Consider the following 14,159-nt stretch of genomic DNA (forward strand, 5'->3'; position numbering starts at 1 on the left):
ACACACCTGGTGTCCCAGGTCTAAATCAGTCCTTGATTAGAGATTTGTCCACTTTGGGTGGCAAAGGTCTGATGGTATTAAATTGTTCCCCACAAGCCCCTGATCAAATTGATATGATATCCTCTCCAAAAATGTGCTTTGTATGTTTTAAATTTTTTATGTATCTTGTTGTATGGGAGTCTATGCAATAGAATGTTTGCAGGCGGATAAAGGAATGTTAAGACAAGTTAGAATGTTCACATGTTCATTGAAAATGATTATTAAACAACAATGGAACATTGTATTAGGTGGATCTCATCTTAAAAACCATGGGATTTGGTTACTTTCTGCGATCAAGATCTAATGATATGCCTAGACTCATCATTGAAACAACAATGTTACAAATAGTAGAACTACATAGGCTACTTGTTTTAGGGATATTGGTCATACTGGGAAATAAACAAGTTCAAGAAATTCAAATCTGCTAATTTATTGGTTTTATAGTTGCCGCTTGTAATAGTCTGTTGCATAGCAATACTCAGCATGCTAAGATGAAAGGTGTGCTCTGTCATTTGTTGAGTTGTTCCAGCAAGTTAACACAAAGATTTAGGTAAAATACAAATTATCTCTAAAAGGAACATTGGTGATTATAATCTCTTCTGTCCCTGACCATCATGATCTTAAAAGTATTCCCTCTAAACATACAAGTTATTAAATGAAATATGTTACCTAATAATTTTGTAGCCATTAGTTCAGTGGCTGGTTGACATGAAATTATGCAATTGGTGATTATAAAAAATCCAGCCTTTTATCAGTTGGACCATTGCTGATGCCTCAGTAGCCTCAGTAGCCACTAACAATACATATTTCAGTAGGCCCTATACTACAATATACAATTTTCCATAAATAGTGTAACTAGACATCATCTATAAAGGCTGTAAACCTAAAGCTTTAATACTTCACCAGCTATGTAAGTTGATGCCCTCATCAGGCAGTTTGTTAGAATGTTATGTTGGAATGCAGTGTATATGACAGGATTCAAGACATAGATTTTATATTTAATAATATGGCATAATATGTTATATCATTATAATCACTATAAACATCTGAAAGATCCCTTTAGGAATATTAGATACATTTTTAATTGTTTGAAAATAAAATATTCCGAATGCAAATACTGACCAAAAAAAACAGTTTTTGGCACAAGAAGATTCCATATTTTGCAAACCTGGCTAAATTGGTTGTGTTATCTGTATAACTATAATTGTTTAGTAATCATTAGGCATATTCCACCTATTATTGAAAGAGTTGTGGCAATGTCAGACCAATCCAATTAAAACCAATGGAGCTGGTTGGGCAGCGCTATTGAGGACTTTCACCCTTTTGTAGTAGTCAACCAGGTGGGACTACCTATGGGTTAAGGAAGGATCACATAATTCCCTGCAGGTCATCAGGAGGGATTAGCCAATTAATTATACTTGTGAGCAAACATTCCATAACTGCAGGTGGCAGTAAATTGCCAATCTTGGCTTTATACCTGTTCAAACAACACACTCCAGGTGGCAGTATGCACCCTTTCAGTTTGTTTACTAACTCATAGAAGTACTAGAAGAAGGAAATGGACTACTTCAAAATGAGGATGGCCTCAATGGTGCTGCCTGTGAACAGACGCCATAATGGGACAGATACAACATTGGGATCTCTACATGTCTATGACCCTATGGTTAAATCAGCAATAGCTAAGCATCATTGTTTAGACTTTTTTTTAGCTTTAATAAGTAAAGTTTGGTGCACTCATTATGAAGGCATTTTGCGAAAATGGGTTACCTGTACCTCTTTGCTGGACATAATGCATTCCTAAGGGATTTCATGCAGGGTGCAATGTACGGGGCAGGTTTCACATCACATTTCCTGATGTTAAAACAATTTATAGAATCATATTACATATCATTTTAATTAATAGACATCAGTGAATGCTTCTAGAACATGTTCTAAGTGTTTAATTATATGTAGGGGTACAACGGTACACACATTCGTACCGAACCGTTTGGTGCGCCGACCTCGGTTCGGTCTGCACTGTGAACCCGAATGAATACCGGTACTTAATAATATTAATAGAAACACTAGGCCTATAGGCTATGCCTATGCTGCGTTGTATGCCTCTTGAGTAAATCATCTGAAAAAACATTTCAGGCTATTCCGTTAAAACAACTAGAGCCGCAGCCGGGAACTAGTTCTGTACAATGGCGAATGGTGAGCTCGATAAACCAGAAGGATTCTCCATCCTTTAAATCTCCAGTTTGGACAGAGTATGTCACCACTGCTCAACGAGAATAGTCTATGCAGCTGCCAACACCTCAAACATGTTGACACATTTACGCCGACATCACCCCAGTATTCCTACCAACGGTGCCAGACGGAAACACGAAAAAACAATAACACGACTTCGTCTCCCCTCTCCATTCAAGCAGCAGCCCTTCGCAGCGGATTCTGACTGGACCAAAGAAATTACAAGAGCGATAGGTATGTCTATATCCGCAGATATGTGCCCATTCTCGGTGGTTGAGAAGAATAGGGGGTTTCAAAACCTTGTGAGGGTGCTCAAGCCATGTTACGAACTTCGCCCTCTCGCACTCATTTAAGCAAACGGGTAGTACATGCTCTATATGCAAGCTAAAGCCGAAGTTGTCAATGAATTGGCAAATGCACCCTGTGTACCTCTTACAACAGATAGATGGACCTCCCAGGGCTACAGAGAGCTACTTAACAGTGACAGAAGCACCGTGCTACAGACACGCCCCGTTTATGAGAGTCACACAAGTGCGCATATTTTTCTCTTTGTAAGAAAATCAATCAATCAAATGTATTTATAAAGCCCTTTTTACATCAGCAGATGTCACAAAGTGCTATACAGAAACCCAGCCTAAAACCCCAAACAGCAAGCAATGCTGATGCAGAAGCACAGTGGCTAGGAAAAACTCCCTAGAAAGGCAGGAACCTAGGAAGAAACCTAGAGAGGAACCAGGCTCTGAGGGGTGGGCCAGTCCTCTTCTGGCTCTGTCGGGTGGAGATTATTTAAGGCCAGATTGTTCTTCAAGATGTTCAAATGTTCATAGATGACCAGCAGGGCCAAATAATAATCACAGTGGTTGTAGAGGGTGCAACAGGTCAGTACCTCAGGAGTAAAGGTCAGTTGGCTTTTCATAGCAGGGCATTTAGAGGTTGAGACTGCAGGTGCGGTAGAGAGAGTCTCAAACAGCAGGTCTGGGACAAGGTAGCACGTCCGGTGAACAGGTCAGGGTTCCATAGCCGCAGGCAGAACAGCTGAAACTGGAGCAGCAGCACGACCAGGTGGACTGGGGACAGCCAGAAGTCATCAGGCCAGGTAGTCGTGAGGCATGGTCCTAGGGCTCAGGTCCTCCGGGAGGGGAGGGAGAGAGAGAGATTAAGAGGGAGCATAGTTAAATTCACACAGGACACCAGATAAGACAGGAGAATTACACCAGATATAACAGACTGACCCCTATGTGAATACATTATAGCATAGGCCTATATAATGTCTGAGCCATGTTTACATATTGATTTCACATGCATATTGCACTTTATTTTAGTGTTATAATAATTTGGTGGGTGTTTATTTGTCCTCTTTCACACATGTACAAGTGTGTATTAATACGTGTGTGAATTGAAAATGTGTTTTTTGCATATCCCAATCTCCCTGAGACATCCTCGGAGAGTGGGGTCACGGCCAGGGTCTGCAATTATTAACGGCAACCCTAGAAAAATTAGGGTTAAGTGCCTTGCTAAAGGGCACATTAACCAATTTTTTCTTTATTTTTTTCTCCACCTTGTCAGTGTAGGGATTTGAACTAGCAACCTTTCGGTTACTGGCCTAATGCTCTAACCGCTAGTCTACATGCCGTCCCTGTTGAGTAATCGTGTGTTTTCGTTTAAGAAAATACAAAGTGTTGGTATTCCTGATTGTGCACTCATCAGGTATTATACACTACATTATCAAAAGATTGTGGACACCTGCTCGTCGAACATCTCATTCCATTGAGGTCAGGGCACTGTGTAGCTCAGTCAAGTTCTTCCACACTGATCTCGAATACCATTTCTGTATGGACCTCGCTTTGTGCACGGGGGCATTGCAATGCTGAAACAGGAAAGGGCCTTCCCCAAACTGGTGTCACAAAGTTGGAAGCACAGTATCGTCTAGAATGGCATTGTATGATGTAGCGTTACAATTTCCCTTCACTGGAAGTAAGGGGCCTAGCCCAGACCATGAAAAATAGCCCCAGACCATTATTCCTTCTCCACTGACTTTACAGTTGGTACTATGCATTGGGGCAGGTAGCGTTCTCCTGGCATCCACCAAACCCAGATTTGTCTGTCGTACTGCCAGATGGTGAAGCGTGATTCATAGATGACCGCTCAGTTTGGCCGGGCGGCCAGCTCTAGGAAGAGTCTTTGTGGTTCCAAACTTCTTCTATTTAAGAATGATGGAGGCCACTGTGTTCTTGGACCTTCAATGCTGCAGAAATGTTATGGTACCCTTCCCCAGATCTGTGCCTCGACATAATCCTGTCTTGGAGCTCTACGGACAATTCCTTCGACCTCATGGCTTGATTTTTGCTCTGACATGCACTGTCAACTGTGGGACCTTAGGTAGACAGGTGTGTGCCTTTCCAAATCATGTCCAATCAATTGAATTTACCACAGGTGGACTCCAATCAAGTTGTAGAAACATCTCAAGGATGATCAATGGAAACAGGATGCAGCTGAGCTCAATTTCGAGTCTCATAGTAAAGGGTCTGAATACTTATGTGTAAATAAGGATTTTTATTTTTAGTAAATTAGCAAAAATGTCTAAACCTGTTTTCGCTTTGTCATTATGGAGTATTGTGTGTAGATTGATGAAAAAAATGATTTAGTACATTTTAGAATAAGGCTGTAGCGTTACAAAATATCTACTGCCGTCACTCCAGTATCCCTGCACATGTAAATATGGTATTGGATCTGACTTGTTAAGTATTTCCTGTATATAGTATACTTACTTTATTGTGTATTTCATATTTCATTTTCTTATTTCTTGTGTGTTTTTTCTAGTAATACATTGTTATTGATTATTGTATTTTTAAGTTTTGAGTTTGTAAGAAAGGCATTTCCCTTTGCATGTGACATTAAAACTTAACTTGATACAGGCGTCCTTCCTAACTCAGTTGTCGGCGAGGAAAGAAACTGCTCAGAGATTTCACCATGATGCCAATGGTGACTTTAAAAAAGTTAAACTCTAACGTCTATAATGGAAGAAAACTGAGAATGGATCAACAACACTGTAGTTACTCCAGAATACTAACCTTATTGACAGAGTGAAAAGAAGGAAGGCATGTACAGAATAAAAATATTCCAAAACATGCATTCTGTTTGCAACAAGGCACTAATGTAATACTGCAAAAAATGTGGCAAAGCAATTAACTTTTTGTCCTGAATACAAAGTGTTATGTTTAGGGCAAATCCAATACAACGCATTACTGAGTACCACTCTCCATATTTTCAAGCATAGTGGTGGATGCATCATGTTATGGGTATGCTTGTATTCGTTAAGGACTGGGGAGTTTTTCAGGATAAAAAAATTAACCGAATGGAGCTATGCACAGGCAAAATCCTAGAGAAAAACCTGGTTCAGTCTGCTTTCCACCAGACACTGGGAGATTTATTCACATTTAAGCAGGACAGTAACTAAAACATAAAGCCAAATCTACACAGGAGTTGCTTACCAAGAAGACTGAATATTCCTGAGTGGCTGAGAAAGTTTTGACTTAAATCTACTTGAAAGTCTATGGCAAGACCTGAAAATGGTTGTCTAACAATGATCAACAACCAATTTGTGTGGAAAGCTCTTAGAGACTTACCCAGAAAGACTTACAGCTATAATCATTGCCAAAGGTGCTCCTACAAAGTATTGACTCAGGGATGTGAATACTTATGTAAATGAGATATTTCTGTATTTCATTTTCAATTAATTAGCAAACATTTCTAAAAACACATTTTCAATTTGTCATTATGGGGTATTGTGTGTAGATGGTAAAAACAAAATGCATTTAATAATTTTTTTATTCAGGCTGAAACACAAACAAATGTGGAATAAGTCAAGAGGTATGAATACTTTCTGAAGGCACTGTAGATCACTTTATTTCCCGGTTCTGCTTCTGTTCCTCGAAAATTTTTATTATTTTTCAGTTTTCGATTCTGTTCCCTGAACCATGTCCAACCAATGTGTTGAGGTCCAGATTTGAATTTGACTATGCCCATTTTCCATCCATAAGAAGATGTCCGCAGTCAGAAGATGTCAGGCTTTCAGGGAAGCAAAGGATCACATGCTTTAGTTCTAGCCCAGCACTTAAACTCCTGATTCAACAAATATCAACGTCAATGGAGAATCTCTTCAGTTTTCAGGGATTACAGTGGCTTGCGAAAGTATTCACCCCCCTTGGCATTTTTCCTATTTTGTTGCCTTACAACCTGGAATGAAAATTGATTTTTGGGGGGTTTGTATAATTTGATTTACACATCATGCCTACCACTTTGAAGATGCAAAATATTTTTTCTTGAAACAAACAAGAAATAAGACAAAAAAACGGAACTTGAGCGTGCATAACTATTCACCCCCCCCAAAGTCAATACTTTATAGAGCCACCTTTTGCAGCAATTACAGCTGCAAGTCTCTTGGGGTATGTCTCTATAAGCTTGGCACATCTAGCCACTGGATTTTTGCCCATTCTTCAAGGCAAAACTGCTCCAGCTCCATCAAGTTGGATGGGTTCCGCTGGTGTACAGCAATCTTTAAGTCATACCACAGATTCAAAATTGGATTGAGGTCTGGGCTTTGACTCGGCCATTCCTAGACATTTAAATGTTTCCCCTTAAACCACTTGAATGTTGCTTTAGCAGTATGCTTAGGGTCATTGTCCTGCTGGAAGATGAACCTCCGTCCCAGTCTCAAATCTCTGGAAGACTGAAACAGGTTTCCCTCAAGAATTTCCCTGTATTTAGCGCCATCCATCATTCCTTCAATTCTGACCAGTTTCCCAGTCCCTGCCGATGGAAAAACATTGGTGTTCTCGGGGTGATGAGAGGTGTTGGGTTTGCGCCAGACATAACGTTTTCCTTGATGGCCAAAAAGCTCAATTTTAGTCTCATCTGAGAAGAGTACCTTCTTCCATATGTTTGGGGAGTCTCTTTAAGCGATGGCTTTTTTTCTGGCCACTCTTCCGAAAAGCCCAGCACTGTGGAGTGTACGGCTTAAAGTGGTCCTATGGACAGATACTCCAATCTCCGCTGTGGAGCTTTGCAGCTCCTTCAGGGTTATCTTTGGTCTCTTTGTTGCCTCTCTGATTAATGCCCTCCTTGCCTGGTCCGTGAGTTTTGGTGGGCGGCCCTCTCTTGGCAGGTTTGTTGTGGTGCCATATTCTTTCAATTTTTTTTATAATGGATTTAATGGTGCTCTGTGGAATGTTCAAAGTTTCTGATATTTTTTTATAACCCAACCCTGATCTGTACTTCTCCACAACTTTGTCCCTGACCTGTTTGGAGAGCTCCTTGGTCTTCATGGTGCTGCTTGCTTGGTGGTGCCCCTTGCTTAGTGGTGTTGCAGACTCTGGGGCCTTTCAGAACAGGTGTATATATACTGAGATCATGTGACCGATCATGTGACACTTAGATTGCACACAGGTGGACTTTAACTAATTATGTGACTTCTGAAGGTAATTGGTTGCACCAGATCTTATTTAGGGGCTTCATAGCAAAGGGGGTGAATACATATGCACGCCAAATTTTTCCGTTATTGATTTTTTTGAATTTTTTTAAGAAAGTTATTTCTTTCATTTCACTTTATCGATTTTGACTTTTGTGTATGTCCATTACATGAAATCCTATATCTTGTGAAATATCATTGGGAAGACATATTAGAAATGTTAGTAGCAATAGTTGTTGTTCAAACTGTTCAGTCAACCGAGCCATGGGGCTGAGTAGTTGGGTGTCATAGTGATGCCACTGCAGCTCTGGTCATTTATAGCTTCTATTCACTTACACAGTCAAAGGTTGCATCCTAAATGGACCCCTTTTCCCTATGTAGTGCATATTAGGACAGCAGGTAGTCTAGAGGTTAGAGCGTTGGCTATGTGACAAAACATGTATTCATTTTTTTGCATCTTTTTTAAAAGGAGTGCGCTATAGGGAATAAGGGGCCATTTGGGACACATCCAAATACTCCTGGATTCAGTAGGGCCTAGGGAGCATGCGTTCCGCCATACCATGCTGCTGGCCTCATTGTGTGTGCGCACATGATTAATGCTGTCCATCGCAGAGACTTGGTGCTGAATTCCATTATGTGGAGAGTGAGGCAGGCAGGGTTTTGTGTGCGCATTCTTGCGGTTGTCATTCTTTCTCTCATTTTATCAATTTGCATTTGTGGCCGAATCCAGCCAAATTCACCCTACCTCCACTGCAGGGCATTCGGGGCATTTCTCTGTTGGTCTTGTGTGGGTCCACATGAGCTATTATCCACAAGCTATTAGGCTAGCTGTAGAGCTCGTCTCAGCAGCTTGCTAGCCAGCGTTGTGGATTAGCTTCAAGCTAATTAGCTGTATCTAGCTACATTACTAGCTAGCTTAGCCAATGCTATAACATCTGTAAAGAGTCTTTACCTTGTTAATAGATTTGGCTTTTATTAGAGGAACGCATTGACCAAGAGATAATATGTAGGCAGTCTATATTTCTATACACACCCATTAACCGCTAAGGGATCGGTGTACCGTATACGGGATGGTTGAGCTAACATGCGCTAATGTGATTAGCATGACTGTTGTAAGTAACAGCAAACTTTCCACGACATAGACATGTCTTATATGGGCAGAAAGCTTACATTCTTGTTAATCTAACTGCACTGTCCAGTTTACAGTAGCTGTTACAGTGAAAAAATACCATTCTATTGTTTGAGGAGAGTGCACAACAACAAAAAACTTATCATGGCAACTAGTTTAATACATTCAACTCTGAAGGTAAATAATAATCTTGCTCTGATTTGTCATCCCGAGGGTCCCAGAGATAAAATGTAGCATAGTTTTGTTTGATAAAATCAATTTTTATATTTAAATGTAGGAACCGGGTTCTACAGTTTGAACCCTTGCTGTCTCTGGCTCCACACCCAACCCACCCGGACATCTAGATGTGTGAAAGTTATTGTATAAGCTAATGATCCATCATGTATGACATTCCTGGGAGTGTGTAAACTTACATTTTGTATTACCATATAATTTTTGTATGTTCTCTATAGTTATGTACTTTAAAATGTATAAATTGACCAGTTCGGCACATTTGGGAGACTTAATACAGAATAGTCCAGTATTGCAATGCTTCACTGGATCAATCTGAAACTTTGCACACACACTGCTGCCACCTAGTGGCCAAAATCTGCGCCTAAACTCCAATATTATATTGTGGCCTTTCTCTTGCATTTCAAAGATGATGGATCTTTTACCAGATCTAATGTGTTATATTCTCCTACATTAATTTCACATTTCCACAAACTTCAAAGTGTTTCCTTTCAAATGGTATCAAGAATATGCATATCCTTGCTTCTGTTCCTGAGCTACAGGCAGTTAGATTTTGGTATGTAATTTTTGGCGAAAATTGAAAAAAAAGGGTCCACTCCTTAAGAGATAAAAAAATAAAATAAAATAAAAAGTTTCCCAGGTGCTGGATCTGAAAGGGTAACGTAGAACAAAACTATAAATCCGCACACTGTTATGATGGTCCCAACGTCTTTAAGACAAGGACAATGTTTCGACTCCAAACTAGGTCGTCATCATGATTGACTGATTTTGGCCGTGCAGTGAACCACCGTGTGCCAAATGGCAGAGAAGTGATTTTATTTTTAAGAAGTAGGTCTACTTGAAACCCTGCAGTCATTTGGAAACATGGGCCTGTCATCTCTTCTCTTTTGGAACTTGAATTGGAGCAACACACAGTTGGGAAACTCAGAGAGATATAAAGTCATCCCTCCTCCTTCCTCCTTCAGACCCAGTCGCTAATGAATGTCTTATATGGACATCAATTTACATCACAAATATATGAATGATGAATAGATGTGTACCTTTAGCTATTAGATGGAAGTTCATCTGTATATCAGGGTCTTGTGAGGACTGTCGTGTATGCGTGCTTGCGTGCCAGCAATGTGCGATAAAAGTGTTCAACGTGTGTGTGTGTGTGTGTGTGTGACAGGAGGAGTGTATGTATGAATTGTAAAATGGGCTGAAACCACGAATGTCTCATGCTGTTACAGATTGCTGTGTTGTCCATGCACACATGCAGATGCTATTCAGAACTTCAAATGTGTTACCTATGCATCTGGTTCAAGACCGTTGACCATTTCTAATCACACTCTCCTCCCTCTCCATCCCTTTCCATCTCCCCCTCTCGCTTTCTTGTTCCATGTCTCTCCTTCCCGGTCCCTCTTTCTCCTTCCCGGTCCCTCTTTCTCCTTCCCTGTCCCTCTTTCTCCTTCCCGGTCCCTCTTTCTCCTTCCCGGTTCCTCTTTCTCCTTCCCTGTCCCTCTTTCTCGATCTCTATGTCTGTAGGAGCAGCGTCTGCGCTACCTGAAGCAGCAGGAGCGGCGGCAGCAGCAGTCGGTGTCTGAAAGCGAGAAGCTGCAGAGGCTCAAGGATCGCGTGGAGAGCCAGGAGGCCAAGCTTAAGAAGATCCGCGCCATGAGGGGCCAGGTGGACTACAGCAAAGTCATCAACGGCAACCTGTGTAAGTTTACACGCATATAAACACTCTCCCAAACTCAGCCACGTTTACGCTGTGCCCATCCACCTCTCCCCAACTCACCTCTACACTGTGTGTCCACGTGTGTGTATGTGCGTCCCATGTTATCCACAATGTGTGTACTATGGACGACAATGGAAATAAGTAATTCAACTTTTTTTTGTCATGCCCAATGATTTTATATATCAGGTTGTATTTTGATGGGGCGGTTTCCTGGACACAGGTTAAGTCTAGTCCTGGATTTAAAAGTACATTGAAAATCCTTTTAAATCAAGGATTAGACTCAAAATGTGTGTGGGAAACTGCCCCTATATGTGTGTAAAAGTTGTCAAATAAACTAAATCCTCCTCCCTCCACCCCTAAAGCGGCGGAGATTGAGCAGGTGAGTGGGCTGTTCCAGGAAAAGCAGGTGGAGCTGCAGTCAGCCGTGCTGCGGGTGGAGCAGCTGAGTCTGCAGCTGGAGGACCTGCGGCGGGGAAAGCTCAACGGCCTGCAGTCTGCGCTGGGAGGACAGGTCACCAGCACTGCAGCCCTGGAGCTGCGCAAACTCTACCAGGAGCTGCAGGTAGAGTTTAGTGTTCTGTACTACTCTACCATCAGAAACCCTGCTCCAGTGCCCAACTTTTGATCCAGATCAAAATGATCCTGTGTTGTATCAATTCTGTTCCCCCATTCAATGTTGTTCCCCTTCATTTTAGAAAGGCAATATTTTCACCCAAATGTCATGGGATCACAGCTCAGCCTTCAACACCATAGTGCCCTACAAGCTCATCACTAAGCTCGGGGCCCTGGGTCTGAACCCCGCCCTGTGCAACTGGGTCCTGGACTTCCTGACGGCCAACCCGAAGTGGTGAAGGTAGGCAACAATACCTCCGCTACGCTGATCCTCAACTCGGGGGCCCCACAAGGTTGCGTGCTCAGCCCCTTCCTGTACTCCCTGTTCACCCATGACTGCGTGGCCACACACGTCTCCAACTCAATCATCAAGTTTGCAAACAACACAACAGTGGTTGGCCTGATTACCAACAACGACAAGACATCCTACAAGGAGGAGTTGGGGGTACTGGCGGAGAATAACCTCTCCCTCAACGTCAACAAAATGAAGGCGCTGATCGTGGACTTCAGGAGACAGCAGAGGGAGCACCCCCCCATCCACATCGATGGGGCAGCAATGGAGAAGGTGAAAAGCTTAAAATTCCTCGCCGTGCACATCACTGACAACCTGAAATGGTCCATCCACACAGACAGTGTGGTGAAGAAGGCACAACAGTGCCTCTTCAAACTCAGGAAGCTTAAGAAATTTGGCTTGGCCCCTAAGACCCTCACAAACTTCTACAGATGCACCATTGAGAGCATCCTGTCGGGCTGTATCACTGCCTGGTACGGCAACTGCACCATCCGCAAACGAGGGCTCTCCAAAGGGTGGTGCTGTCAGCCCAAAGCATCACCGGAGGCACACTGACTGCCCTCCAGGACATCTGCAGCACCCGGAGTCACAGGAAGGCCAAGAAGATCATCAAGGACCTCAGCCACCCGAGCCACGGCCTGTTCACCCCGCTACCATCTAGAAGGCGGAGACAGTACAGGTGCATCAAAGCTGGTACGAGAGACTGAAAAACAGCTTCTATCTTTGGCCATCAGACTGTTAAATAGTTACCACTAGCCGACCTCCGCCCAGTGCCCTGCCCTGAACTTCAGTCACTGTTACTAGCCAGCTACCACCTGGTACTCAACCCTGCACCTTAGAGACTGCTGCCCTATGTACATAGTCATTGAACGCTGTTTTACCCCACTTCATATGTATATACTGTATTCTAGTCAAGGCTCATCCTATATAACTACTGCTGTACACAACTTTTCTATTCATATACTGTCCATAATGTCTATAAACACATCATACTGTACTGTATATATTTATATTCCGGACTCTGACATTGCTCGTTCTAATATTTCTATATTTCTTAATACCTTTTTTTAGATTTTTTGGGATTTGCATGTATTGTTAGGTATTACTGCACTGTTGGAGCTAGGAACATAAGCATTTTGTTACACCCGTAATAACATCTGTAAAATATGTGAACGCGATTTGATTTGTTGTATTGTATGATGTGATATGTTAGAGATTTGGTCCAGTCTTATAATTGCATCCAAAAAGAGGAGGGACCACATCTGAAGGGGGAGCGGAATTTAACACAACACAGGATCATTTTGATAGGGATGAATTGTTTTGAAAAACTGGGCACAGGGGCCTCGGTGGGTTGGTCCAGCGATCTAAGCCGCTGCCTCTGGATCACATGTACTGCTTACTACCGTTGCAAGCATGGGTCTCTCTCCTCCTATCAACTAATCTCTCTCAATCCTGTCGAATAAACAAAAGAATGCGAAAGGATTAGGACTGCCCCAAAATAAACCCTGCTTCAGATTCATTAAAACGCTACCCTTCGAATCTTTCCCTGCGTCCGAATCATCTGTCCATTCTCCCAAAGTTTGCACTTGTGCACTCCTTCCCGTGCATTAAAAAACTTTGGATTGGTAAGCGAAACAAACACAAAGGACTATCTGCTTAGTCGTTTCTTCTGTGTGAACTGATGCGCTTTTCAGAAAAGTGCAACTTCAAAACTGAAGCATTGCAAAGTTCACAATGGGGAAACTACTCTGCGGTCTGCTGCTTGTGGACAGCAAACTAGATGATAAATATACTTTTGGATTATAGGGGTTATGTTTGTGCCTGTGCACACATGCGTGTCTTGGCCAGGTTTCGGCGTACTCATGTGGGTGGTGTGGAAACCAGTTTGTCTATTTACTTCCTATATTCATACCTGTGTGCTAACCTTTTTTTTTATCTCTTTCTATTCTCTGTGTGTGTGTGTGTGTGTGTGTGTGTGTGTGTGTGTGTGTGTGTGTGTGTGTGTGTGTGTGTGTGTGTGTGTGTGTGTGTGTGTGTGTGTGGCGTGCGTGTGTGTGTATCACCCTCAGATCCGGAACAAGCTGAACCAGGATCAGAACAGCAAGCTACAGCAGCAGAAGGACCTGCTCAACAAGCGCAACATGGAGGTGACACTCATGGACAAGCGCATCGGCGAGCTGCGGGAGCGCCTCTATAAGAAAAAAGCTGAGGCACGTCAAAAAGAGAACTCACCTGTAAGGCTAGGAACGGACAATGCATAAACACACTCACACTAAGAAACACACACACACACGGCACACACGGCAAACATAGCCTCTTACAAATAAAAGCTGGTCTAGTAGTGCACAACACACACGCCCACACGGACACAAACACTCTCACCTGTCATATGTATGCGTAAGCTCACTTCTTTTGGCTCTTTTGGGACATTCAAAAGATGGTA

At 42.4% G+C, this 14,159-nt stretch overlaps 1 protein-coding gene across 1 annotated transcript in view; it reads left to right on the top strand.

Moving 5' to 3' along the window:
* ppp1r13bb (protein phosphatase 1, regulatory subunit 13Bb) overlaps nucleotides 1–14,159 on the top strand; it is a 76,184-nt gene that overhangs the window by 44,560 nt on the left and 17,465 nt on the right. The window contains exons 7-9 of the mRNA XM_084150676.1: nucleotides 10,620–10,794; nucleotides 11,175–11,374; nucleotides 13,786–13,950. Of these exons, the coding sequence (XP_084006802.1) occupies nucleotides 10,620–10,794; nucleotides 11,175–11,374; nucleotides 13,786–13,950 (540 nt within the window). The remainder of the gene's footprint in view (nucleotides 1–10,619; nucleotides 10,795–11,174; nucleotides 11,375–13,785; nucleotides 13,951–14,159) is intronic.

Source organism: Coregonus lavaretus (genome assembly GCF_964263955.1).
Source record: "Coregonus lavaretus genome assembly, chromosome: 33".
NCBI classification, from domain to species: domain Eukaryota; kingdom Metazoa; phylum Chordata; class Actinopteri; order Salmoniformes; family Salmonidae; genus Coregonus; species Coregonus lavaretus.